The sequence below is a fragment of the Phoenix dactylifera genome, chromosome 14 (genome assembly GCF_051530095.1).
Source record: "Phoenix dactylifera cultivar Ajwa chromosome 14, Ajwa_hap1_PhDact_Kaust_v1.1, whole genome shotgun sequence".
NCBI lineage: Eukaryota > Viridiplantae > Streptophyta > Magnoliopsida > Arecales > Arecaceae > Phoenix > Phoenix dactylifera.
Window position 1 is genome coordinate 23485379 of NC_143203.1, and position 23978 is coordinate 23509356.

Sequence of the window (23978 nt, forward strand, 5' to 3'; positions counted from 1 at the left end):
ACGGGTGGAGAGGGTATGAGTAAAAAATATTCTACCTGCATCAAATATTCTCCAACGGGAAGAGGCCAGTGGGGATTGCTACGCGGGTGAGATTCTCCTCACCCCCCATCTTCTCTTTTTTTTTATAGCATAAAATAAAATAAAATATACAATAATGAATGCCATAAGCAACAAAAACGGATTGAGGGGAAGACTAACTAGAACCTAAACATCTTGTACCTCAATACAAAGAGTTGTTTTCAATATGCATTGGCTACATGCACAAGCAACTCACACATCCACCTCTAAGGGCATAGTTGAGCAGTTCAATTGACTATGTATATGTTAGATAGAAGGACACTAGAGGAGGGTATACACAGACATAAGCAAGCGCGAGCGCAGAAAAAATATAGCTATGTGCAGAGACAATATAACCATGTAAAAGAACTATTATAAATGAGTGTAAATTCTATGTCAGTACAGGACTAAAAATTAAATGCTAATCATCAAAGAGCCGAGTGTTAAAATTTGGTAACAAAAAGGAATGGATATTAACTTCCTCTATTATATAACAGATCACCTAACTCAGATCACTTGCCATGTATTACGATTAGCACATTAGCCATATTTTCGAGTAAATTAGACATAAAGATATCAAAAGGCACAACCATCCGCAACTCGCATATTACATGGACTTTCATTTTTAGCATTTTATGGGCTGGGAAACATGCTATCAAGGCAACATGACACCAGGAAACATGTGGGTGGACAAATGCTCAAGGCAATATTCAAATAAAAAAAAGAAAAATTGAAAAATGCATGAAACAATCTTGCAAGTAGGGAGGATAGATTGATTGCTGCAGGAGAGCGACACATCTATGGTACGACAGTCATAGAAGCGGAGTTTAGAGCGGTATGGGAGGGCATCACCCGTGCGAGGAGCGTCCTAGGGGCTGGCAGGATCACTTTGGAAGGAGACTCCGCTATGGTGATCAAATGGATTCAGAACGCTAAGTGACATACAGATGACCATCCTCTTCTTAGTGATATACGACAGATGGTAAGAGATTGTGACTCCTTTCAGGTTGCTCATGTGTACTAGAAGGTGAATAAGGTGGCTGATTAAGTTGTTTCCTTTACTGCCCGTCACTCTGGAGAGGTTTCATGGACATGATTCGAGAATGTACCTACATCTTTATGCCATGTATTGTATCTTGACTCAATTGGTTGCACTCACGCCATATTAACGTGAACGGCCGGTTTACCCAAAAAAAAAAAAAAAAACTAAGGAGGATGGAAGAGTTTTGTTTTGACAGTGGAACAGATATCTCAAGCAGAATCAAGTGCAATGGTACAATCTATTGTCTGAGAACAACTCGGCTGAGTGCAAAGTTTTAAAACTCAAAAGGAAAGTAAAAAAATTCAAATAATTTGAATATTGGAGATTGATCCATGAAGGGCTTCAGGTGAGCGAACTAAACATTCGGACGGTCAGTGATCGACTTACTCGATCCAAAAGCCGTCGCCGATCGTCTGATGACTCTAATCCCCAACGCTCTGTGTCCCGAATCACGACATGATGCGAGCCTCCTGCATCCCGCCAATAAAATGCTATCCGCCTCGTTGCCACTCTTGCCTCCCCACTTATTCCCTCGAACCTCTATTTGCTCCCGGCTCTCTTCGCGTCGCCCTCTGCCTGCTCTTCGATCTCTCCTCGGATCCGGGGCTCTTCGATCATTGCGTAGGTATGCGTTATCTTCTCCTTCTCTCTCGCTCTTCGATTTTTTTTTCTTCCGGTGTCTGTGGAGTTTGATGCGTTTTATTTCTTCTTTCACGTATTTTTGTGTATGCACTTCTATTCTATATTTTTTGGATTTTTTTTTGGGATGTGATGTGGGAATTTAATGGTTCTGCTGGTTGTTTGATGGAGATGAAAGTGGGATTTTCTTCAGATCTGAATTTCTGGCGGTTGTTCAGGAAATCTGGTGTTAGGGTTTGGTATTTATGATCGCTAGAGGCTGTTGTTTGCGAGTTTTTGTTTTGTTTCTTTGAATTTAATGTCTATAGTAATGATGTCGAAACGATTGAGATAGGCGTTGGAGTTCGATCCAATGATTCTATGCTGAGAAACAACTAAATTTTTAACTATTACAGATTCAACTTTGTATTATCTTGTAATGTTAGTCAGGTTTATCTGTTACTCTCTGTTCCCCGTCCCCCCCCCCCCCCCCCCCCCCCCCCCCCCCCCCCCCCCCCGCCGCAAATCTGCATATTTTATTTTACTTTTTCTGTTCGGCTTTAGATGGTACCTCTGTTTATTTGTAGTGTCTGTGAATGATCGTTATACTATCATTTTTCTTGTCCAAAAGCGATTGTTGCTTGATTATTATGCTCTTTTTTTTTTTATTCTTCATTTTTCTGTTGTGCTTGAATTTTGATCAACCAGATCAAAGGGAAATTAGAGCCATGATAAATCTTCTTCCATCTTTCACGGTTGACTTTGGTGTAAGAACGATATTTCCTGCAACAAAACTTTTGATTTAGAATGATTGTTGCAGTGTTCCTTCGCATGCACGGTCAGAGATGCAGCAGTTTGCATTGCTTCATGCTGAAAACAATGCACAATATTTGTGTTCAGAGCTGTTTTGTTGAACTTCCTTTCATATGTTGTTCATGTTATATAACTTGCCTTTTCTTCTATTTTTGTGAATAATGCGTTCCTTGTATCAATATGTTCATTCATGATAGATGTTGTATTCATTTTTTTCATACTTGCTCACTTTTATGTCGCTGACCTCCTTTGATGTGGCCTTTTTTTATTAAAGTTGTTCGCGTTTACTCTTCTCTTTTGATACTGTCATCCTGCAGACTTTTGCAATTTGAACCCCCTTGACCCATTCAGGGAAAAGAAAAAAGAAAAGGTTTTGCATCTCTTTGCTCTTGAGGTTTATGTGGTACTGTGATTTACCTTTCAGTTATGTAATGAGGTGGCAGTCTTTCGCTTAGTCTTGTAGGCGTTAGTTTTAGAAACTGGCAGTGTAAATTGCTTGAGTAAAGGTTCAAAATGCCCCGAGAAGTTGGAAAGGCCAAATTATGTATCTGGATAGAAAAAACAATTAGATGACCTGGTTCAACTCAACAACGTTAAATTTTCATCGATGCAAAAAACATTCTTTAGCAATTCTCTGCTATCATCATGTAGTCTACCAGGTAAATGTTGCCTCTTACTGAACATGAGCATGGTTTTTTTTACTTATGCTTGTTTGAACATTAGCTAGGGCAAGTGTGATGGTTAAGACAACTGACAACGATTGATTTTGTTTTCTGATCATCACTTTAGCATTTGAGTTCTGTAAACCTTGATATTCCATTGTTGAATTTGGGGCTGCAATAGAGGACATAGAAAGTGTAGCAATTCATAGGTCAAATTGTGAGTGATTCTTAGGTTTGAAATTCAGTGATTGGAAAAACATAAAAAGTTGTAAATGTGGCACACGAGAGGGCTGACTTCTTTCCTTTTTCTTTGTTACATGAAAAAGGAAAAACATATTCTATATGAACAGTTATAATTTATGGTATCTATATGAACAGTTATAATTTATGGTTCGTGATTCAAGAGAAATTCAGGACAATATAGGAGAGAAGTAAGCCAACAAATTAGGTATGATGAGGATGAATTTAGTTATTTAAAAGGAGTAATTTTAGGGGCATTCAAATGATTTTAAAACCCTATTATAGAGACCTATTCAAGAATTTATACTTAAGAAATATGAATTAACCAATATTTTTGTATGTTACAACTTACAAATACTGCACCATTGGCAAGAGCAGCAGAAGGGGGTAGGTTTAAGATATAATAGGTGGAGGTGAGCATTTGATGACTCCAAACTAGACTTGTCTGCTAACATTGTTTAGCATGATATCTCCTGTAGGCATTTCCAAAGATACAATTCATTCATTTAGAGAAAAGGACAAGATATTGAGAAAGCCGAAACTATTCACAAGAAATAGACCTAAATGGTGCTCACAACAATAGGATAATCTAATGTATATCTTAATGAATCATGGTCCGGTAACTTACAAATGAAGATACAAAGAATGAAACACAGTAACAGATTATAGAAAAAAGGATGCACCTCAACAAGTCCACACCTATGTGGATACAATTTAGCACAGCTCAGCTCAAGTCAATGTCTATCCACTACCAGAGATCCATGGAGAACATGTTGATAGCCACAAATCTAAGGGCTAGTGACAAGTCTTCACCCTGTATGCAACTAGATGCTTGAGCAAAATATATAATAATAAAAAAGCTTGTTAGATTGATGCATGCCATGCTAATGCAGCAAAAAGAATTAATAATGGCAGTGATTTTCTTTCTTTAGTTTCTTAACCAGCCCTTAGCTCTTATAGATACCTTTAAGTAATTGTTCAGTGGTCTAGACTACCAACTTTATAAGCAGTACATTAGATTTAAAAATATTATGATACATTACTACAATAACAACTTCTCTCAGCATACCGGAGGTCTGCATTACATATAGAGCACATAGTAGTCAGATTATGGATATCATAGACAGAACGATATGAGATACGCGTTGAGTTATCAAGACAACTGAAGCCCCAACGACAATTGGGTAAAGTTGTTGCTGATGCCCCAGAAAAGACCACTGACCCACCTTTTAGTGATGTGGTAAAATAATAGTTTCCTCAGTCCTCACATCTGCCTAAAAGCCTAGAGCTCAAATCCACATTCACATATATAAGAGCAAAGAAATGTCCAAGCATACTGATAGGCAACTGTGTCGAACTTGAGAATTCCTTTTAAAACATTGAAATGAATAGCTAGCCTTAGTTCTGGAAATGTTAGAAAAGGGCATAGGATAGAAGGCAAATAGTTGTTGGGTTGCATTAGGGACATGCAAAGATTGCTAATGTGGCTCCACTATCAAATGAACACCATCCAACATATGCTGTGGAGAGTGGTATCAGCATGGTGGTGGTTCTCATGACTTGTTTTTCTATATTTAGATTGCTTTCCATTGCTTAGACCTTAATCTTCTGCTCTGGAAACAGCAATGCTGTACTTACGGGTAATTTTTGTTTGCAGCCTTCAATTTCCAGCTTAACATCATTGAAATAGAAGCAGAAGCAAAGTGATGGCTACACTGGTTTCCCTATGCGCTTCTAATCTTCTTACTGTAAGAAATAAAAGCACGCGTAGGTATATCGGACTGAGGCCGGTAATTCAACTCAGATGCTCACCTCTATCTCTTAGTCATACAAGAAGCCAAAGTCATCTTGGTCGGCAATCAAGCATACTGCTACATAGGCTTGTTGTGTTGGCTATTACTAAAGGTTCTACAAAATCAAGCCAATCTGATGAAAAGATTCCCTCTTGGGCTAGACCTGATTCTGATGAACCTCCTCCTTGGGCTCGGGATGAAGGCAATGACAGCACTTCTCCACAAACAATAGAGATACCCTTTTATGTTTATTTAGTTGCATCAGCTGTGACGGCTATAGCAGCAGTATATTTTCTACATCATCCTCATTCAAGTCGTTCCACGAATCACTCACATTCTAGGTGCTAACAGGATTTTTTTTTTTAATTTACAGGTAGGTTCTGTGTTTGAATATGTTAATCAGAAACCTGTTTTTGGGGTCCTGAGCTCTGACAGCGTGTTTTATGCACCATTGCTTGGATTCTTTGCTTTTACTGGAATACCCACATCAGTAAGTTGTGATTTTACTTTCATTTTTGTCTTGTGTTTGCATGTGCTAATGGAATTTTAGCATTGATTTATGTTTATTTGCTTGAAATTTTGGCTGTAGGCCTTCTTGTGGTTTAAATCTGTACAAGCTGCCAATAAAGCATCTGAGGAGCAGGACCGCCGAGATGGCTATCGTTAATACTAATGATGAAGCAGCTTTTTTCCATGATCTTACACATTGTACATCTTTTAATAATTTTTTGTTAAATGCCCTTGTGCAATCTAATATTTTCTATCATATAAAATGGCTTTTCCACATGTTTTTTTTGCCAGCTAGCTTGTGTTAAAGATCAGTAATGCACTATGCATTTTGTCATTTAACAGAATGCTGGATTGCATTGCATCAAAAATAGAATTAGCCTGGGGTTAATAATAGTACTTAGTGAAAAGTATAAATGTAAAATTTACCTTTAATATGCCTGCTAATACTTTCATGCTATCCACTTTTATGTAAGAAGCAACACTAAACTTGATTCACAATAATTAGAACTTTGCTTTGGTCAATCATGAAAAATCGAAGTTGCACATAAAAGATGCACTTTTTTCATGATCATCACCCATTAGAAAGGGTTGTCCTTGTGAGGTTTTTCAATGTTCTTCTGTATGATTTTCAAACAGAGGAACATTTGCATTCCACAAACTGTTCAATGGATGTTTCAAAAGTTCTTTCCTGAATGCTTGCCTGCTGAACTCAGAAGTATACTGTTACTTGGTAGTTTTCTTTATTAATTTTTTAAACTAACTCCAGATGGGCCTTTAATTGCAAACATGAGTTGCTAGAGGAAGCGTGAGGAGACTAATTGCTGCACCAAAGATCAACTCGGGACTAGAAATATTTTTATGGATGGTTGTATCCTTGCTGAATTTACTAGAAAAATCTGACAGCTTATGTCGGTTCTGATTATTAGGGTTTATTGGACTTCTAGGTACTTCTTGATTGTGGATGTTAAGGGGCTGGATACGACGCTTAATTGAACGCTGGGGACTTCTCAGTTGTATTGACTAGTCCCTAGTAGTTTGGCTGCTGACATTTTAATTTGTGGCAGTATTTTCAGTACCGTGTGATGGTAACCAGATTATGTAGTGCGACCTTGGGTTCCAGTTTCCAAAAATGAGCAGGAACTTCAAATGTTTGAAAGCTTCTTCTTTAGATAAAAAACAATTTAATGGAGTCCTAGGAGTCCCACAAGGTTTTCGTAGTATATATGTTGTTTACTAGAGTTTGACTAGGAAGAATTCAAGTTTATGTGTAGGGCTCCTCGTTTATACTCCCCATTCAATTGTTAACCTTTTGTTATATAATCATTTACTTCTTTCTGACTTTTCCTGGCTGCAAGTTTTTTCTCTTTCTTCTTGTATAAGCATTCTCAAAATTCTTTGGATAAATCCTAGGCCCATGTAACACCATACATGTAATATTAATATAGACACATATTAAGGAGTTTATGTTCCTTTCTAAGATCTGTTTGCTTCTGTGATGGAAATAATGATGTTTCCAGAAGATGGGGAAACCTGTTTCTAGGAATTTGAAAGTAGTATCAGTTAAAAAATTAAATGTCTATTTGACAGTTGTAGTGCTTGTAACCTGATTTGCATAACCATGTGGAATTCAACATGGGGCCGGGGGAAAAATCAGGAATCATGTGTCATGGACTCAGCAACTAATAAGCCATCTTGTTGGTTTACTTTTCACGTATTTGACTAGCGTTGGTAGGGGAGCAGACTCCAAAGTATGTGTTGCTAATGTTGTAATTTTGTGAAATTCTGAACTCATCGTTATCCCATGATCATGTTTGTTGCTTCCACTTCATTTTCTTCCTTCGGACTGCCTTTGTTGAAATGTATGAGTAATTTGTTTAAATAGGTTATCTGGTATAATAAGAAAATGTTGAGCAGTATGCAAGTATGATGATCAAATGAAGCAACTATCTGGCATTGTTGATCAATTAACATTCTTGCAATATTTCACTTAATTCTTGGTTCTGACAGAAAAGAAAATTATACCTGTTCTATGCAACTCCTAGTGGCATAGATGTGATGAGAATCTGTAAGACATTAAGATCGATCTACTTTTTTCTATTTTTTTTTATAGCTGGTAAAGTTGACCAAGCTAAACTCTCAGGTGCGCTGTGAAAACTGGGTAAAGAGATGTGTGACGTTCTCATCTGCATGCATTTGACCCTGTTGATCAGATGGAAGAAGAAGAAGGATTCTTGAGATTCTCCTTGTTGAAGCTTATAATTTTGAAGGCTTCTCTGGATTTGTTCTAAGTTCTAGTGATGATCGAGAGTTTCTTTAATCTTCTCATAGTAAAACTACCTTCTCTGCCTTCGTTGTCTTGTTTGCTTTCATGTTTTTATGCTCTTCGTTGCTATAAATTTGTCAATGTCGCATTTGAATAGACAACAAATTATTGAAACTACTTCTCAAAAGCGTAGCAGAGAACTCTATGCAACAGCGATGGGATGCATTCAGTTATAGAAGTCCTTGATGAAAGTAGAGGTTTCAGTTCCTTTAGAAGTGACCATATCTTTTTTTTTTCTTTTCTTTTCTTTTTTCTTTTGTACAACGGCAGTTCGCACCTTACGGATGTGGATATGTCTAATAAAATCAGAAAACAACAAAACAGATAAAAAATCCGGCACTCTAGCACGCTCCAGCCAAACGAAGCTTCTAGAGTGGTGAGCCGCATAAGAGGCAATCCAATTCGCTGCACCATTCGCTTTCCGGTAGGTGTGTGTGGCCTGAAGGGTGCCACACACCTGCCGTAGTCTGCGAATGTCGCGCAACGGTCTACCTTCGCTAGTACAACCTCGACTTTGGATCAAATCGATCACTGTGGCTGAGTCGTCCTAAAGAATAAGGTGATCTGCACCTAGTGTCCGTCGGACAACCGTCGGACAAAGGAGATGCCCTTCTAGGCGGTTCTGAGCTCAGCAGACACCACCGATGATTAGAAAATCAGCTGATCCGCCGCCGCCACCAATCTGGACTCGTGATCTCTGATGACAAATCCTACGCCGCTGACCATATCTTTAGGAGTTGAACCGACTTCATTTCTCTATCAACCTGCAGATGCATCATTTTGTGCTGCAGAACAGCCTTCACGCAGGCCTCTTCAATTTTTCATATGCTTCCTAGCCCGTCAGTTTTGACAGCACAATATGCTTGTCCTTCGCCCTTCTTCTTTCTTCCCTTTCCAACTGATTTTCTCTCTTTCTGAAGGCTCTCCAGACAGTTAGAAGAGGACCTTATAGATCCCATGCAGACCTCACAGGGGAAAGATCAATAAAGAGAAAAGATTGGATTTTAAGGATAAGGTGAATCTGTCATGATAGAACAATCAGCCACTGGTGGCATCTTTAACAATCACCGAATTTAGCCAATCAATCCAACACTAAACTCGATTCTCTTCTTTTTGTCACTTGGGAAGTTTGTCTTCAAAAATCGAGTCATTATAACAAGAAATGCGAGTAGACTCTGCTGGAAAATTCATTTTTGCTACTCATTTATTTTATAATAAGTATAAGATATACTTCTAAGAAAAAAAAGTTAGAAAAATACCATTCGGTTCGAGGCACTCTGTAGGTGGCCCTCCTTTTAGAATAGAATCTGTGCTGATCGTCTTAAGGAGAGAGTGAAATGGGGAATAGAAATAATGGAAGATTCTTACAATCTTCTTATCTTTGGTCGGTCAATTTAATGCTTACCCTATTATCTTCTGTTTATAGGTTTCAAATGGTGCAGTGCTTGCAGATGTGATGCATCTGCTCTTTATGAAGGTATATCCCTTTTCATAGCAAGAAGTCTTCATGAAATAGAACGCATCTCTTGGTAGAATAATTACTATTTTCCAATAGATGCAAAGATGCGTCTCTTCGAGACATCCCCACAAAAAAATCAGTAGAAAAAATAAAATATTTAAAATTTTGAATCATATATAAAATAAAGAACATAAATTGAGTTATAAAAACACGAATAGATTGACTAAGAGAATCTTTAATTAAAAGTGGCATTCTGAAAACAGAATTTCCCCCAAGAAGTCCTGTTCTTCTTCTAACAATCTTTCATGGTTGTTTGTGTGCAACTGCCACCTACCTGGAGCCTTTTTGTGGCATTCCAGTAAAACTAGGAGGATGAATTGGTATGTCGTCTTAGGCGAAAAACTTGTACTGTCTAAACTTTTGCCAATTGTAAAAAGATAAATCTGAAGAACCGTATCAACTCTCATTCCTCAGGTTTCTCATGCTATTGTTTGCCCTCCCGAGGGAAGGACCGCAACCTATTTTCTCTGGCCAAAACTTCAGCAAGATCCTGTCTCAATCTAACAACTATTTAGATGACTTCTCTTTTTGTCCCTCAAGATTTTTCTTTGTTAGAGCTGCTATCCATGAACTTTGATGAGTCATCTGATTTCTTGTTGCCATCTTGCAAGATTCATCAAACAAATTTGTTTCTCACAGCTGATTTCTGATTTCCATTCTTGACTTCATTCAACAATTTTAATTCCATCTATATGGTTGGCCTTCAAGTGTTAAGGTAGTTTTCATCAAGGTTTGATGAAGTATATTGTTGGTCTAATCGCCACAAGTCTACCTCTTAATTGCTGTCATTGGTAGGATCTGGGATCACTGCTTGGCCCCTCTCCTTGGTGCATGCGAAAAATGCATTGAAGAAAAATTCTCCGAGTTCGAATCCAAAAGGTGGCATTCCCGCGATCTTTCTAAACTAATCTCCTACAAATGGGTGCCATTCTCATCTCCTGCAAGCCATTGCTCAACACTTCTTGCTACTGTTTCATCCACAGCTTCTCATAGGAGGCCCATGGTTTAAACTTTAAATAATGCTCTTCCCTGCAGCATTAATTAGCACCAAACGCATGCGAATTACTTATCCATCACTGCCTATTCACATCCCAAAACATCATTTCATCTGCACCTTAAAAGACCGGCATAATTGAGATCTTTGAGCACTCCAACATGTGGTGCATTTTGTATTATTACTGGCCCAAAGCAGTCACTAACTGCCATCTTTATTTAGATGGTTCTTCTTACGTATTGTCTTTGGTTGATGTTTAAGGGGTCCAGTCCAATTTGATATGAAGGGCACGTATGAGAACTTCTAGGCAACAAATCCTCCTTTCTCTTTCTATATGGGTCTTGGATCAGACAATGTCTCAAGCAAGTAAAAAAAGAATGTCACCCACATTGAAATGGACAGCTAGCTTCATGAAATCATATTAGTAAACTACTAAAGTGCGGCATATGATTAGAATTTGGGGTCATGAACCTTGTTCTCTCTTGCACGCAATTGACCGATCTTTTTCCTTTCATCACCAAGGGCATATGATCTGATAATATCCCTAGCAATATGATTGGAGTAGCAAGAGGGTGATAATAGGCCTTCTTGATCTCATGATGGTCCCAACAATATGGCATGAATCGGTTGTTCATGGTTGTCTCCTAGCACTGTGGAGGATCCCCACATTACCTACTCAAAAGCATAGCAAACATTCTTTTTGGGGCAGCATGCAGAAAATAAAGTTTCTTCCTGTCCATGCATGTGAGTTTCGACCAATATTGTCGGAAAAGATTAGTTGAAAACCAAGTAAAACTAGCAAGCCATTTACTTCTTTGAACTAGAATATTTTGGTGAGCTTGGTTATAAAGAAAAAGAAAAAGAAAAGAAAATAATATCACATTAATCTCAAGATTTTAGGAGATTAATCTTTTCCGAGAGGGTCCATTAGTCGAACAGTCATAATGGTTAGGACTTGAATCGTAGGTATGCCTATATATGATCGAGGCCCACAATTGAAGGCAAGATTGATCCCCTGTCAACTAGATGTAATTTCATCTTTTTCATAATCTAGTGAAGTATAAGCAAAGTTTCATGAACTAATGCCAGCTGTAATTCTCCCTTCTCCCTTGTCTAAGTTTCAATGATGCTCACATCAAGTAGATGAAGTTCTATCTTTCGGTAACTCGATGAAATATTAGTAAAGCTTCAATGACATTGGAACCAATTGGATATCTTTCCATCTTTTTCTTTTTCAATTTGTAGAGTGATAGCAAAAAATTGGTGATATTGATCTTATATATTAATGGATGCTATCCAAATTGTTATTTGCAGCTATAATAAAAATAACAAATATTATTGGTCTCGACTGGTTTTTGATTGAATTACTTTTGAATGAAGTTGTTTGTCAGCTATAGTATTGATAAGTAACAAATGATAACAATGTTGTCACCATATTATATCATTTTATTTTATTCTATTTTTACTGAAAATGGAGACGTGAAATTGAAATGGGAAAGTCATTTTGATCCTAATGGCTTGGGAGGATTTGTGTTTTCGCAAACTGCTGGTGCTACTGTTAAATACAACAAATATATTACTTAGATACGGGTGTCATTATATTTGTGGCAAATAAAATTTTCCATTTCTCGTTATCAACATCCTTGAATTTCAATTTGATGGAGATTTACTAAAAATATCAAATAATAGCCATCATTTTACCATGCCCGCTTTAATAAAACTAAGCTAGTAAAAGCATAAAAGTTATGTTAATGAGAAAGTATTGATTATAATTGCCTTATCTAATTAATGAACTCCCACATTTAGTTGCTGCTCTTTTTCCGTACCTTCTATTTATTACTTAAGCAAGAGTTAATTAGTAAAGACATACTTCATTAAAAAGAGAATGTAAATAGAGCATTTTAAAGATGCATTTTTTATTAAGACCAGCAAACTAGCATATGCAATTCATATTCTATGATAATCAAAAGAAGGTACTATTATATTAGATTATTTAATAATTATATTTCTTTTATATTTTTATTGAAATAAATGTAGAAACCCCAAGGAAAATAGATAACTTAAAAATTAAAATATGATCAAAAAATTAGAATGAAAATAAAATTGTACATAAAATAAAAAAATAAATAAAACAAGAAAATACATAGAAGAAGAATGAAAATGGATCATTACAAAATATAGTAAATAATTAAAATGTAATAAAATAAACTAAATATTGAAATATAAAATACATAGATAGATAATTAAAGATGAGTGAGTTTATACTAGAGGTACAAAATAAAAACTCAGAAATTAATGTGAATAAATTGCAATCAACAAAATTAATTTAATACAATAGAATCAAATAAATTAAAAAAAATAACCAATTGTTATACTATATTAGAATTTCTAAAAAAATGATATAATAACTAAAAATATTAAAAACTTGATATAAATCAGATAACATATGTTTTTGGGGAAAATAAAACTAAATGAAAAACATGACGACTAAATTCAAGAAATAGAATAAAATAAGAAATTATAAGCATAAAGTATAATAAAAAATAAACAAAAGGTAAAATTTTAAAAATATAAACAATAGTTAATAAAGCTAAAGAAAATGAAACATCTAAAATAATAAAAGATATAATAAATATAAAATGGTACGATAAAATTTTGAAAATAATATCTTCCATATTAACTCGATGTATTATACGGAGACCGATTGAATATTAATTTGTTGAGTTATTATTAGTAGATTTTGATGAATTTTTTTATGTACCTTCAATGGGTGCTCCGAACATCTTCTATGATGCATTTGTATGTTACTATTATTTTATTTTTCGATTTAAGTGGCAACTAGAGATTTGTGTAACACTCAAATATAGGTAAATGCCGTGCCATGTCAAACCATAAAATAGGGTAGAGGAGAGCATTTACGATGCCACGAAAGTCAAAAAAAAAAAGAAGTAATAAAACGAGAGTGATTTAACACTGTGTTGCTGCTCAATTTGGTTGCATTTGGCAATGGAACAAGAGGACATAAAAGTCATTTAATCCGTTAATTCACTCTTTCAGCCAATCACTTTGGAGCATCTTGATTAAACTACTTTTTTAAAAGGACAATTTATTACATAGCAAAGAAGAATGGAAGTTTAACCCATTTATTTTGATCAACTTATTCAGCATCCAAAACAAATCTTTGTCCCAAGCGACAGTTGGAGATTGGTGCAGCACAAGGACATATAACCGTTAAGAAAGATAACTGCTGCTTTAAGATTGGTGTACCTTGCAGCTTCGGCCGGATGATACGCGGAAACGGTAGCCAGGAAGCGTGAGCGCATGAAAGCCGTTGGGACGCGAGAAGGAGGAAAGTATAAATCTCGAATATCGCGAGAAATCATTAAATGCGAACAATCTCGTGGCCGGTACGTAATCTCTCTCGCTCTCGCTCTATTAAAAGAGCCGTCACCAGGGAGCGAGAAATAAAGGCAGAAGTCGGAAGAAGAGGAGAGAGAGAGACCTCCGGAGGGAAAACGAGTCCACGGCAGAAGACCAAAGAGAGAAGAGTGGTTTGCTGATTACCACGAAGAAGAGAATTCCCCGAAGAATATTTGCGGGCAAGGACGGACGGATGTGCTTCCTCGAACCACGATCTCCACCTCCCAAGTACACCAAGCCCTAGCACCGATGGAAGGTAACTAGCTCGTCTTCATTCCTGTCTCCCAGTCTTTCTTTGTTTCCATGTTTTTGTTTCAGCGAGGAAGTTTGGTTGCTGCTGAAAAGACGGGAGCTTTGCTCTTCTTTTGTGCTCTTTTTTTTTATCCTATTGGTTTTGGGGTTTTTGGTTAAAGATGGTTTCTTTAATCTTTTGTGTTGGATTTGCTCTTCTTTCCAGGTTCTGTGGTGTTTGGTAATAATTCGAAGTTAGGAGTGAGAAGTTTGTTGATTTTTGCCGTAGGAATCAGAGGTTGGGTGCGGATGGTGGTGTTTTGGGATGTGGGGTTGGGTTCTGGTGACGTCTATTTGACGGGATTGGGAGCTAGGGTTTTGGATTTTTGGGTGTTTTTTTCGGTGGAAAATTGGACTGGATTCATAAAGATTTGATTTTTGTGATTTTGGGGGGATTTGGTAAATGGGAAGTTCGGTGGTGTAGAATTTGATGGAGATGTTTTGCTTATGGAATTCCGATGAATTGATGTATGGGGTAGTGTCGCGGAGATGTTTTGTTTTGAATACGTGTATAACCAGCGAATCGGGCTATCGTGTTATGAAATGGCCATTCCAACTGAACGTGTCGCAGGTGTCCTTAATCACTGACAGTTATGTCTTATCAGTTCTAAATCAGGCAGCTGCTACTGGAACACGACAGTGATTTTTATTCTGGTGGAATACGGTCCTGGTTGGTCATTGTATTGTTGTCAACCAACTGGATCATTGGTCTAAAGTCTAAATGATGGTGCAGACGAATTTTCTTTTTCTTTTCAGATATGTTAAATAGAAACACCTGTCAATGAAATAGAAGTAGAATAATGCTGATTCCTAGAAGTGGTGACTTAATACCGGCTCTGTATTATGTGATTCTATAAAATATTGCTGACCTGGTCCAACATGAAGGGAATTCTCGAGTCATTGATATCTGAAGATTTGTTAACATGAAGGTGTTAAACTTTATTGAAAATATAAGCACCTGCTACAATAGCTTTCTTTTACTATGAGATCAAGATTTTCAAGATCTATATCTGTTCACAAAAAAGATCTAATTCAACTTTTTTGTTGAAACGGTCAGTTATTCTTTGGTTGAAGGGGAGGAATCTACCAAAGCAACTGCAGTCCCTTTCACTAAGAAAACCATCCTTTATGATCGACATGGATCCTTTTCAATTATCTGTTGAGGAGATTAAAGCTGAGGAGTTGCGGCTGCTAATTGCATCACTGATCCTTTTCAATTATCTGTTGAGGAGATTAAAGCTAAGGAGTTGGAGCTGCTAATAGCATCACTAAGTATAAGTTGTTGCCTCATTTAATAAAGAGTGATTAACATTGAGCTTAAGGTACTAATTGTGACCTTTTTTCAGCATTTGTTTTTTCAAATTCTACAAGGTTGAAAAATAAACTTTTCTTTTTTTAAGGCAGCACATGGTTCCCATTTTTATTACTAAGTTTAGTTTCATCACCATCCCTTCCAAAAAAGTGATGGCCGTCAGACATTCTTAGGTATCATAGAAGAATGAGTATATTATATATGGAACTTTTCTGCCACAAAAGAATGCCTATTCCTAAAACATGGGATTCACATCTTCTAAGAAGGCAAAGTAAGTTCTAGACTCACGCATTGGTACTTGAGAAAAGGAAATTGACTTATTGTAGTTGATCAGAGGTTGGCATGCAAGTTTTATGCTCTTGTCATTAGCATGTCGCTACTTTTCCATATGAGTGGGTAGTTTGAATGGGCCGTTGAAATGTTAGGGGATGACATGTTGTCTTTCCTAGGAGATTTTGATAGAATGACTGAAAACGTGTTGATGAAATCTTTTGGTTAAGGTTGATAAGTGATTTATCACAATCGTGGAAAGGGGAGGAGTTGCCATAGTTGAATGAAAGTTAGTAGCGGCTTCAGGATGATTCTAGTCTTGCAATTTTTCTAAGGCCTTATTAGCCACTCACCAGCTCGAAGTACTTAGAAAAACATTGTTGTGGTGGTTGACTTGGGTGAGACAATTTGCATGATGATTTGTAGGTCTCAAGGGCCCACCTTGTGAAGGACATGAGAATACTAGTGGTAAGGTTAAATTGGCTCTTTTGTTTCATTGATTTTGAGTGCTTGTCACCTTGTTGTTTCTTGTTACTCCCTCCAACTTAACTTGAATTTTCTCAACTCCGGCACTTGCTTGGCCGTCGCATATCATCTCAATATTTGACTTATCAAGTTGGAGACGAATTGATCAATTTTTTTTACCTTTCTTGGTGCAAAACATTGCAAAGTAGGCATCCTTTATCTGGTTTTTTGTGATTCTATTGGTACCGAAGCAGCAGCAGCATAAAGGTTTGTATTCAGGTTGTTGATTGATACTTATTAGGTAGAAGAATGAACATGTGGGTCACTTTTGGTTGGTGTCTTGTGGTGGTGATAGGTGTGAAGTCCATAAATTGTACTGCAACAGGTTTGGTTGATTTTCCAAAGATCACATCATTTGCATCTATTCAAGATTTTTGTGATTCATTTCTGCTGTGTGGATTTCTAAGCAATTGGAGGATGGGTTTTGCAGGTAGAATCTTAAAAACATAGAGAAAAGGAGCATATGGTGATAAATTGAGGTGTAGAATGATCATTCTAGATCTAGGCCAATGAAAGTGTCATGGACCATCAATTCCTCAAGTGCTTAGGCTACTTGATAAGTTTGTTACAAGTAGCATAGTTGCTGAGAAAGCCTTAGGAAGTCCTAAACTTCGTTGAGCACTAAAGATAGCAGAGCCCTAAGACACTTAATTGGCCATTGTATCATATCAACCTATTATTTGCATTATATTAGATTGTTGATGTGCTTTTGCTCTATAATGAGTGATGTACCATGCAATGTGACTTACTTGGGACATCTGATACCTGCCTAGGGTAATTGATAGAGGAAATGTTAGATTTGCCAGTTGAACCTTCAAGGAAGGGTTGCTTTGAACATAGATTATGGGAGAAGAAACAGGTACAGTTTTCTTGAGGTTTAGCACAATTCGAACCAACGCTACTAGTTTTCATGCCGTTAACTAGACAAGTGTGTAGGTTGAGTTCATATTGATCAAACTTATAGGCCAGCCCCTCATAGTGAAACATGTTTGTTTTGTTGTACAAGAGTAATGCTAACTCATTATTGTATTTTAAATTTTTATTGGAGCTGTACCCATTCATCTGAAGAGATGAATCTAGTTTTCTCATCCACATGAGACAACACTGTAGGGACCAATTCATGCTTAAAGTGGTCTATATCAGGTATAGGTCTACTGAACCCACCCACACAATTCATGCTTAAAGCTCTTAATTTTACATTTTCCTAGTAATTGTAATATAAAAGCCACCAATCATTTACTTAGGCATTGATCTCCTTAATAAACAGATATCAGATAAAATTTTTTACCCAATGAAGTCAAACCGAGATTATAGAGTTTATGGCTGAATGCTGTACCAAGTTGCTTTTGATGTATATGAAGGTTTATATCTTTATACATTACTCCTCCAACCATCTAAGCATGCTTCAACCTTTTTCGTTCATCTTGGATGGTACTATTTTGTGACCCTTGTGATCTTTGAATTTTGCTTGTCATCAAGGATTAAGGTTTTGGCACACCTGCTGTATGGACAAGGTACTGGTGCTTGGCACCCCCGGCTCCAATACTGAGTCAAATCACTCGGAGCCAAGCCATAAGGACAAAGGAAAGGAAATACAGGATATAGGAAATGAAACCAGGTAGGTTTGGGTTTTAGGTTTCTTAGCTTCAAGGCTATGTGCATGAGCCATAGCTTCAGCATCTAACGAGCCAATGGATGAGATACAGTGTTGAAAAGATTGATTTTGTTGATTTAATTAAGAATATTTGAAAGTTAAGATAAGAGCGATCTATGAAGGAATATTTGGGTAGGGTTTCTATGGGTGGGGATTAGTTTCATTGTGTGGCTGACTTGGTGCACTGATGAACTGTAGCCAATGAATGACTCCTGTTCACTCGTAGATCTTAATTTTGACATGCAATTATCTGAATTCTTGGATATGGTTAATTTTAGTCTGCTGCAACATTTTTTCCAAATACTTGGAATGCTGATATGAGACTTACTGTAGGTAACTCAATCTAACCATGAAGCTCATTTTTCGTAGTAGTAATAGTTATTTGATGGGCTAAGGTTATTTGAGACCTTGCAGTCTCTTAATGCAATTGGTTGTTACATTCAAGATTTTTTGTTGTGCTAAATGTTCGTACTGGCCTTCATTATCAGGTGCTTAATAGGAATTATTGGTGAGCAAGGATCCATAAAATCAAAACCAACCAGTTGATGAGGATCGACACATTTTTTATTTTACTTTGTTGTTTGTTACCTTATTTTTTTCAAATGTAAGCATGGCTAGCACTGCCTTCCAATGATATAGGTATGTTACTGTATTTATATTTGTTCCTTGCAAATCCAAGGGCAGCAACAAGTGCATGTAGCAAGCACTGACTGGAGTATCAATTATAAGAAACTGTCTCCAGAATCATCTTCATATCAAGAAACTGTATTTAGAGATACGAAAATCGGTGTGACCTTAGTATCAAACTATCGCCATAAGTTATATTAGCATATTAGAGGATTTTGTGTTGCACCATTGTTGTGTCTTAACGGCAGCATGTGGATGCTTTTCAATGCACATTTAATCTCATCTATGGATTAACAAGAGCAGAAATTATTTTCAGAGGCATCTTTATATCAATGAGTGTAAAATACACATATGGCTGGAGAAACTATGAGATAAGCTCAATGTAGGAAAGGCAACATTACAAGGGTTTGGCCATAAACCATATATCTACTTAGGTACCACATCATGGCTCAAAGTCTCAAATGAGCAGAAGAAGGGAAGGTTGAGGAAGAGGGAGTGGGAGGGATGGAGGCTGTAGAGTTTCACTAACTAATGAAACATGTTAAAAAGAACAGAAGAACCAGTTTTGGTTGCGCAAATGACATGAGAGGATTATGTTTAATGTTTGTCAAAGTTAAATGGATCTCATGGTCACATGTTTGTAGTGATAGGTGGTGCCACTACTTTAAGTTGTTTCTTTCTGTCAATATCTAGTTTGAACCTGCAATAAACATTTTGAGATTTTGGACTTGGAATAACCTTTAAAGCTCTTTTTTTTCAGAATCGTTGTTATTTTCTGTTTCTACATCTTTAGTCATTTGGGAAGTTTATAAGCTACCATGATTTGAGAGAGAGAACTGCTGCCTATATTCAGAATTTCAATTTCATAGTCTGAATATGTTCCATTCAAATCTTAGATGCATTACTGGTGTATTTGCATTCAAGAGTTTAAGACTTATTTATACTTCATGTTTTGCCAGGCGGTTCCCTGGACCATGCTTCAGTTGGCTCTGGGCCAAAAAGGTTGAGTGCATCATCACGAGGTCGGCCCTGGGGTTCATCATCTTCCAGCTGTAAGGATTTTCTTCAGAAGTTTGTGGATAGTGAGATTTTGACGGCAAACCTCGAAGATTGGTTTTCAGGAATATCTGAAGAATCAGGTTTCAGAAAACCTGCCTTTGATGTTCCTTTTGAGCTAACAGAACTTCAGAAGTTTGATTATGCTCTAGAAGGTGCTTCTTTTCAACAGCTGATACGAATGCCAAATGCTCTCTATGCATCGACATCGGATGCTGTTGAAGCAACTGCACACCTTGCTATTGAAGATTTTCTACATGCAAGTGTTAAGGGCTTGTTGGAGACCTTTTGGGGTCATGATGAACCTGTGCCTTTTTCAGTGGCCTGTATACACAGTGCAAGTTCAAAATTCTATCCTGCTGAGAAGGTCATTGCTAATGGGAAGCTTGGAGGTCTTTGTGCGACAGCCATATTGCTCAAAAATAGCCGGCGTTCTCATGGGAAATGGGATCACATTGTTGAATTAGCTCTGCTCAGGCCTGATATTAGGAGTCTTTCAATGCAGAGTAGCCAGTGGCCTTCCCATGCTGTTCTGGGGGAAGCGCTGTTTTTTGCTCTCCGTGTTCTGTTATCACGAAGCCTAAGCAGATCATCGACTATTCTTCGCAATTCAAATTGTGTTTTTGTGCTTCTTGTAGATTCACAGTATGGTGGCGTGGTAAAGGTTGAGGGTGATGTGAGCAAGTTGGACTTCGATGTTAATAATGTTTATGAATGTGCAGCTGGATGGATAAAGCAACATGCCACAATTACTGTTTCTCCCATTGATAGGATTTGGAACAAGCTTGGGAATGCCAATTGGGGAGATATTGGAACTCTACAGGTTCTTCTCGCAACTTTTCACTGTATCATTCAGTTTTGTGGAATGCCAAAGTATTCGCTTGGAGATTTAGCTACAGAGCATAGTTCCCGTCTACAGAGTCGTAGAACGGAAAGGCATTTGGTAGAAACACATATTAATGGAAATGGTATGCTATTTTTCCAGCAACGCTGTCATTCCTCCGAAATTGTTGAGGTCCAGGAGGAATCTGTAAAATTTGGGTCTGAAGGAACCCTGAAGCTAGAAAAAGAATCGGTTTTGTGGATGGAGGACTCAAACTGGCAGAAGGGTTTCCAGATTAATGACGTGTTAACTGATGGTGAACTTCCAGTTTATATTGCCGCTCCTGTGGAAGAACCAGGAAAGACACTTTTATTATATGTCGGCTCTAGTCCTACTCACTTGGAACCTGCATGGGAGGACATGAATTTGTGGTACCAGGTTCAGAGGCAGTCTAAAGTATTGACTTCAATGAAACAGAGGGGCTTGTCCAGCAAGTACCTTCCCCAAGTGGTTGCATCTGGACGGATAATTCATCCCGGCGAATGTAACAAACCGAGCTCTGGTGGTAACTGTGGTCATCCATGGTGTGGCACCCCGATCCTAGTTATCTCTCCCGTTGGTAAGACAGTTTCCAATTTGATAAGAAATGGTTTATTTGGTACTGAGGAAGCTCTCAGGTGCTGCCATGATTGTCTGTCTGCCCTTGCAACTGCATCCTCAGCTGGAATCAGGCATGGTGACATCCATCTGGAGAATGTGATTTGTGTGAGCGATGGTGCAAGGCATCCCTTTTTTGTACTGATTGGGTGGGGTCATGCGGTTCTGGAAGAGAGGGACCGTCCATCGATGAATCTTTTCTTCTCTTCTACTTATGCCCTTCAGGAAGGCAAACTATGTGCAGCATCAGATGCAGAGAGTCTAATCTATCTGCTGTACTTTTCATGTGGTGGTGTATTCCCGGAGCTGGATTCAGTTGAAGGGGCACTTCAGTGGCGGGAAGTGTCATGGTCAAAAAGGGTTATACAGCAGAAGCTGGGAGAAGTGTCAGCAGTGCTGAAAGCCTTTGCTGATTATGTGGACAGCCTCTGTGGGACTCCATACCCAATGGACTATGAGATATGGTTGAGAAGGTTGAGAAGAACAATCAATGAAGATCATGGGAAGGAAATTGATGTGGCAAGTTAGATCGACAAAAATGAGCTTCAAGATGGAAGGTTGTCCCCTTCTAAATGTGTGTCATCATCACTGCCTGCTTTTTTGGATTGTTCAAGGTCTTCCAAGTATCTGTACTTCAGCAGTCAATATATGACTTGTTCAGAAGTTTGAAAGGGTTCCAATTACTTCCAAATATTTAATGACCGAAGATCATCAATTGAAGTAAGGGCTTTCAAGATTCCAGAGGCTCCGTTAATCTCTTCAAGGATCATCACACATATCTGCTGTTATCTGCATTTTCTGGAATTTGTCGAGTTCCAAGTGTCTCGATGAGATTTCCAGTTGACATGACTATTTGGAAGGTTCTGGGGCAGGGTTCTTTTGAGCTAATTGCTGATCGCATGAACTGCTTTATGGAGGCCAGTGGCTACTGTGTTCTTAGATTTTGGATGATTCATTCCTTTCTAGCTCAGGCATTCTCATATTATCTTGGCGAACCATTTTGGATTTGTTTGGATTAGCTCCAAAGAACAGCCCCCCTTCCATCTTGAGTTGACTTCCTGAACTTTGGATGGTCTGTGGTTTGGACAAGTTTCTTGTGATTAAATTTGTTTTCACTATTTATTTGTCTTGGGAAAGAGTAACTGGAGTGATTTGTGGATGAGTTTCTTTTTTTTTTTGTGTTTTTTGTTGTTTTTGAGGGGTATTCGATCATTCAACTCGTGTGCCGATCAGAAGCACAGCCCCCATTTCTGTAAATTGTTCTCTTGTTTGAAGTTTCCAAGCTGTGGCTGGCTTGGTTTGGATCAGCAGGAGCAATCATTTAGAGCATGTTTGGCAGCTCTATGAATGATGTGCTTATAAATTTCGTTTTATTTTTGTTATTTAACAGCTATATGAATGATGAGCTCATAAAATTTCCTTTTTATTGCTGTTACCCCTGACAAGTTGTTCTAAAAGATACTTTTCCAAGAAAAAAAATGGGGATTGTTTAAAATCAGTCAATTGCTGTTTGATGTTTATGCCCAGCTTTCCTACTGCCTTGAGCAAACCCACCTCAGTATTGCCCAGCATTGTTGTCCATGCAACACTCCTTCATGCTGCAGACTTGCCCTTGATTTCTCGAAGGCATGCATTTTATGATAGCTAGTTATGATGCATATAAGTGGTTGCGAAGAGAATCTAATGCAGAATAATTTTAACCTAGTGCTGAGTTAACACTAAAATTTTAATGGATTGACCAACTATAATAAATAGTCAACAATGGTGCATTAAGCAAGATTGTGTGAACAATTTATACATAAATAATATCAGTCATAAAACTCACTATTGCAGCATGTATCTTAGAAAAAATACTAGAATTCACTCTTCAAAGTAGAGTTCCGACGCACTCTTGCCGTTCCTAGTATTTGTCAATCATTTGTATTGTTTTTCCTCAGTTGTCTTTGTACATCTTAATTATTTTTCTACTGTTCTGTTTTATGCATTGGATCTGTTCCAGTATATGCAGGCTCACTGTTATTTCAATGATAATGATTATTATTTTGATTGGAATGATCATCTCTATATGAGTTATGATTGTTGGCGTGCGGATGATAATCTTTGAAAGCTTGTGGAAAAATTCTCCCAACACATCTCTAATACTTCGCACCAACATCTATGTTGTATGCTAAATGGCGAAGCATGTTCTCCATTCAAGGTTTGACAAAGTGAATAGTTAAAGATTTCGTCTTCTTTATAAAGACACATTGATCTATTGGTTGAATTGAATGAAGCTATGGAGAGTGAGATGGTATTGGGTCCCAAACGTAATATTACATATAAAAGCTTAAGTGGCATGTTTTCAGAAAAGTTTTTTCAACAATTTTTAATATCAAAGGAAAGAAAAAACAGAGAAAAAAAAACCAATGGAGGACCAACACCAAAAACTATATCTATACTATACACAAAGGCAGCATATTAGAACTTGAAAATATTTTATTCTGATTTTTTATTATTTTTTCCAAAAATATGGTTTCTATCTCTCTTATAATATAACTAAATATTTAAATAAATTCTATTTTTTAAAAAAGTCAAACGAATCAAAATTCTGGCTTTTTAAAAATGAGAGAAAAATATTTGGATTCTAATTACTCTTTTTAAGTGTGACAACGCAAAAAAAGGAAAACCGGGAGATTCTATTATTTTCTTTAAAATTATATAATAATTAAAAATATTATATTTATTTTTTAAGTGCATGCATTTGTGGGGATTCTTGCAGGACCCAAAACTAGA

At 37.3% G+C, this 23978-nt stretch overlaps 2 protein-coding genes across 5 annotated transcripts; both read left to right on the plus strand.

Annotated features, from left to right (window-relative positions):
- Positions 1-1574: 1574 nt before the first annotated feature.
- LOC103705013 (uncharacterized) lies at positions 1575-8084 on the plus strand. 2 transcript variants are annotated; one of them, XM_008788578.5, is made up of 5 exons: positions 1575-1724; positions 5090-5510; positions 5599-5715; positions 5815-5933; positions 7876-8084. In XM_008788578.5, the coding sequence occupies exons 2-4, from the start codon at positions 5139-5141 to the stop codon at positions 5890-5892; spliced, it is 567 nt and encodes a 188-aa protein (XP_008786800.3). In that variant the 5' UTR covers positions 1575-1724; positions 5090-5138; the 3' UTR covers positions 5893-5933; positions 7876-8084. The 2 variants fall into 2 exon arrangements, with proteins under 2 accessions (XP_008786800.3, XP_008786799.3); XM_008788577.5 differs by having other exon boundaries at positions 5815-8084.
- A 5928-nt stretch (positions 8085-14012) lies between these two features.
- Positions 14013-22588, plus strand: LOC103705012 (uncharacterized). Of its 3 annotated transcripts, XM_039132317.3 has the most exons (3): positions 14038-14247; positions 15340-15604; positions 19630-22588. In XM_039132317.3, the coding sequence occupies exon 3, from the start codon at positions 19908-19910 to the stop codon at positions 21732-21734; it is 1827 nt and encodes a 608-aa protein (XP_038988245.3). In that variant the 5' UTR covers positions 14038-14247; positions 15340-15604; positions 19630-19907; the 3' UTR covers positions 21735-22588. The 3 variants fall into 3 exon arrangements, with proteins under 3 accessions (XP_008786798.4, XP_038988245.3, XP_088567221.2); XM_008788576.5 differs by lacking the exon at positions 15340-15604 and having other exon boundaries at positions 14013-14247; XM_088711095.2 differs by lacking the exon at positions 15340-15604 and having other exon boundaries at positions 18532-22588.
- Positions 22589-23978: the final 1390 nt, after the last annotated feature.

What these genes read in the sequence shown, in the direction of transcription:
- LOC103705013 (XM_008788577.5), top strand. Translation starts at nt 5,139, where the DNA reads ATGGCTACACTGGTTTCCCTATGCGCTTCTAATCTTCTTACTGTAAGA. An exon ending in CTGTGACGGCTATAGCAGCA is followed by an intron (nt 5,511 to 5,598) that starts GTATATTTTCTA and finishes TTTAATTTACAG; the next exon opens with GTAGGTTCTGTGTTTGAATA. An exon ending in TTACTGGAATACCCACATCA is followed by an intron (nt 5,716 to 5,814) that starts GTAAGTTGTGAT and finishes TTTTGGCTGTAG; the next exon opens with GCCTTCTTGTGGTTTAAATC.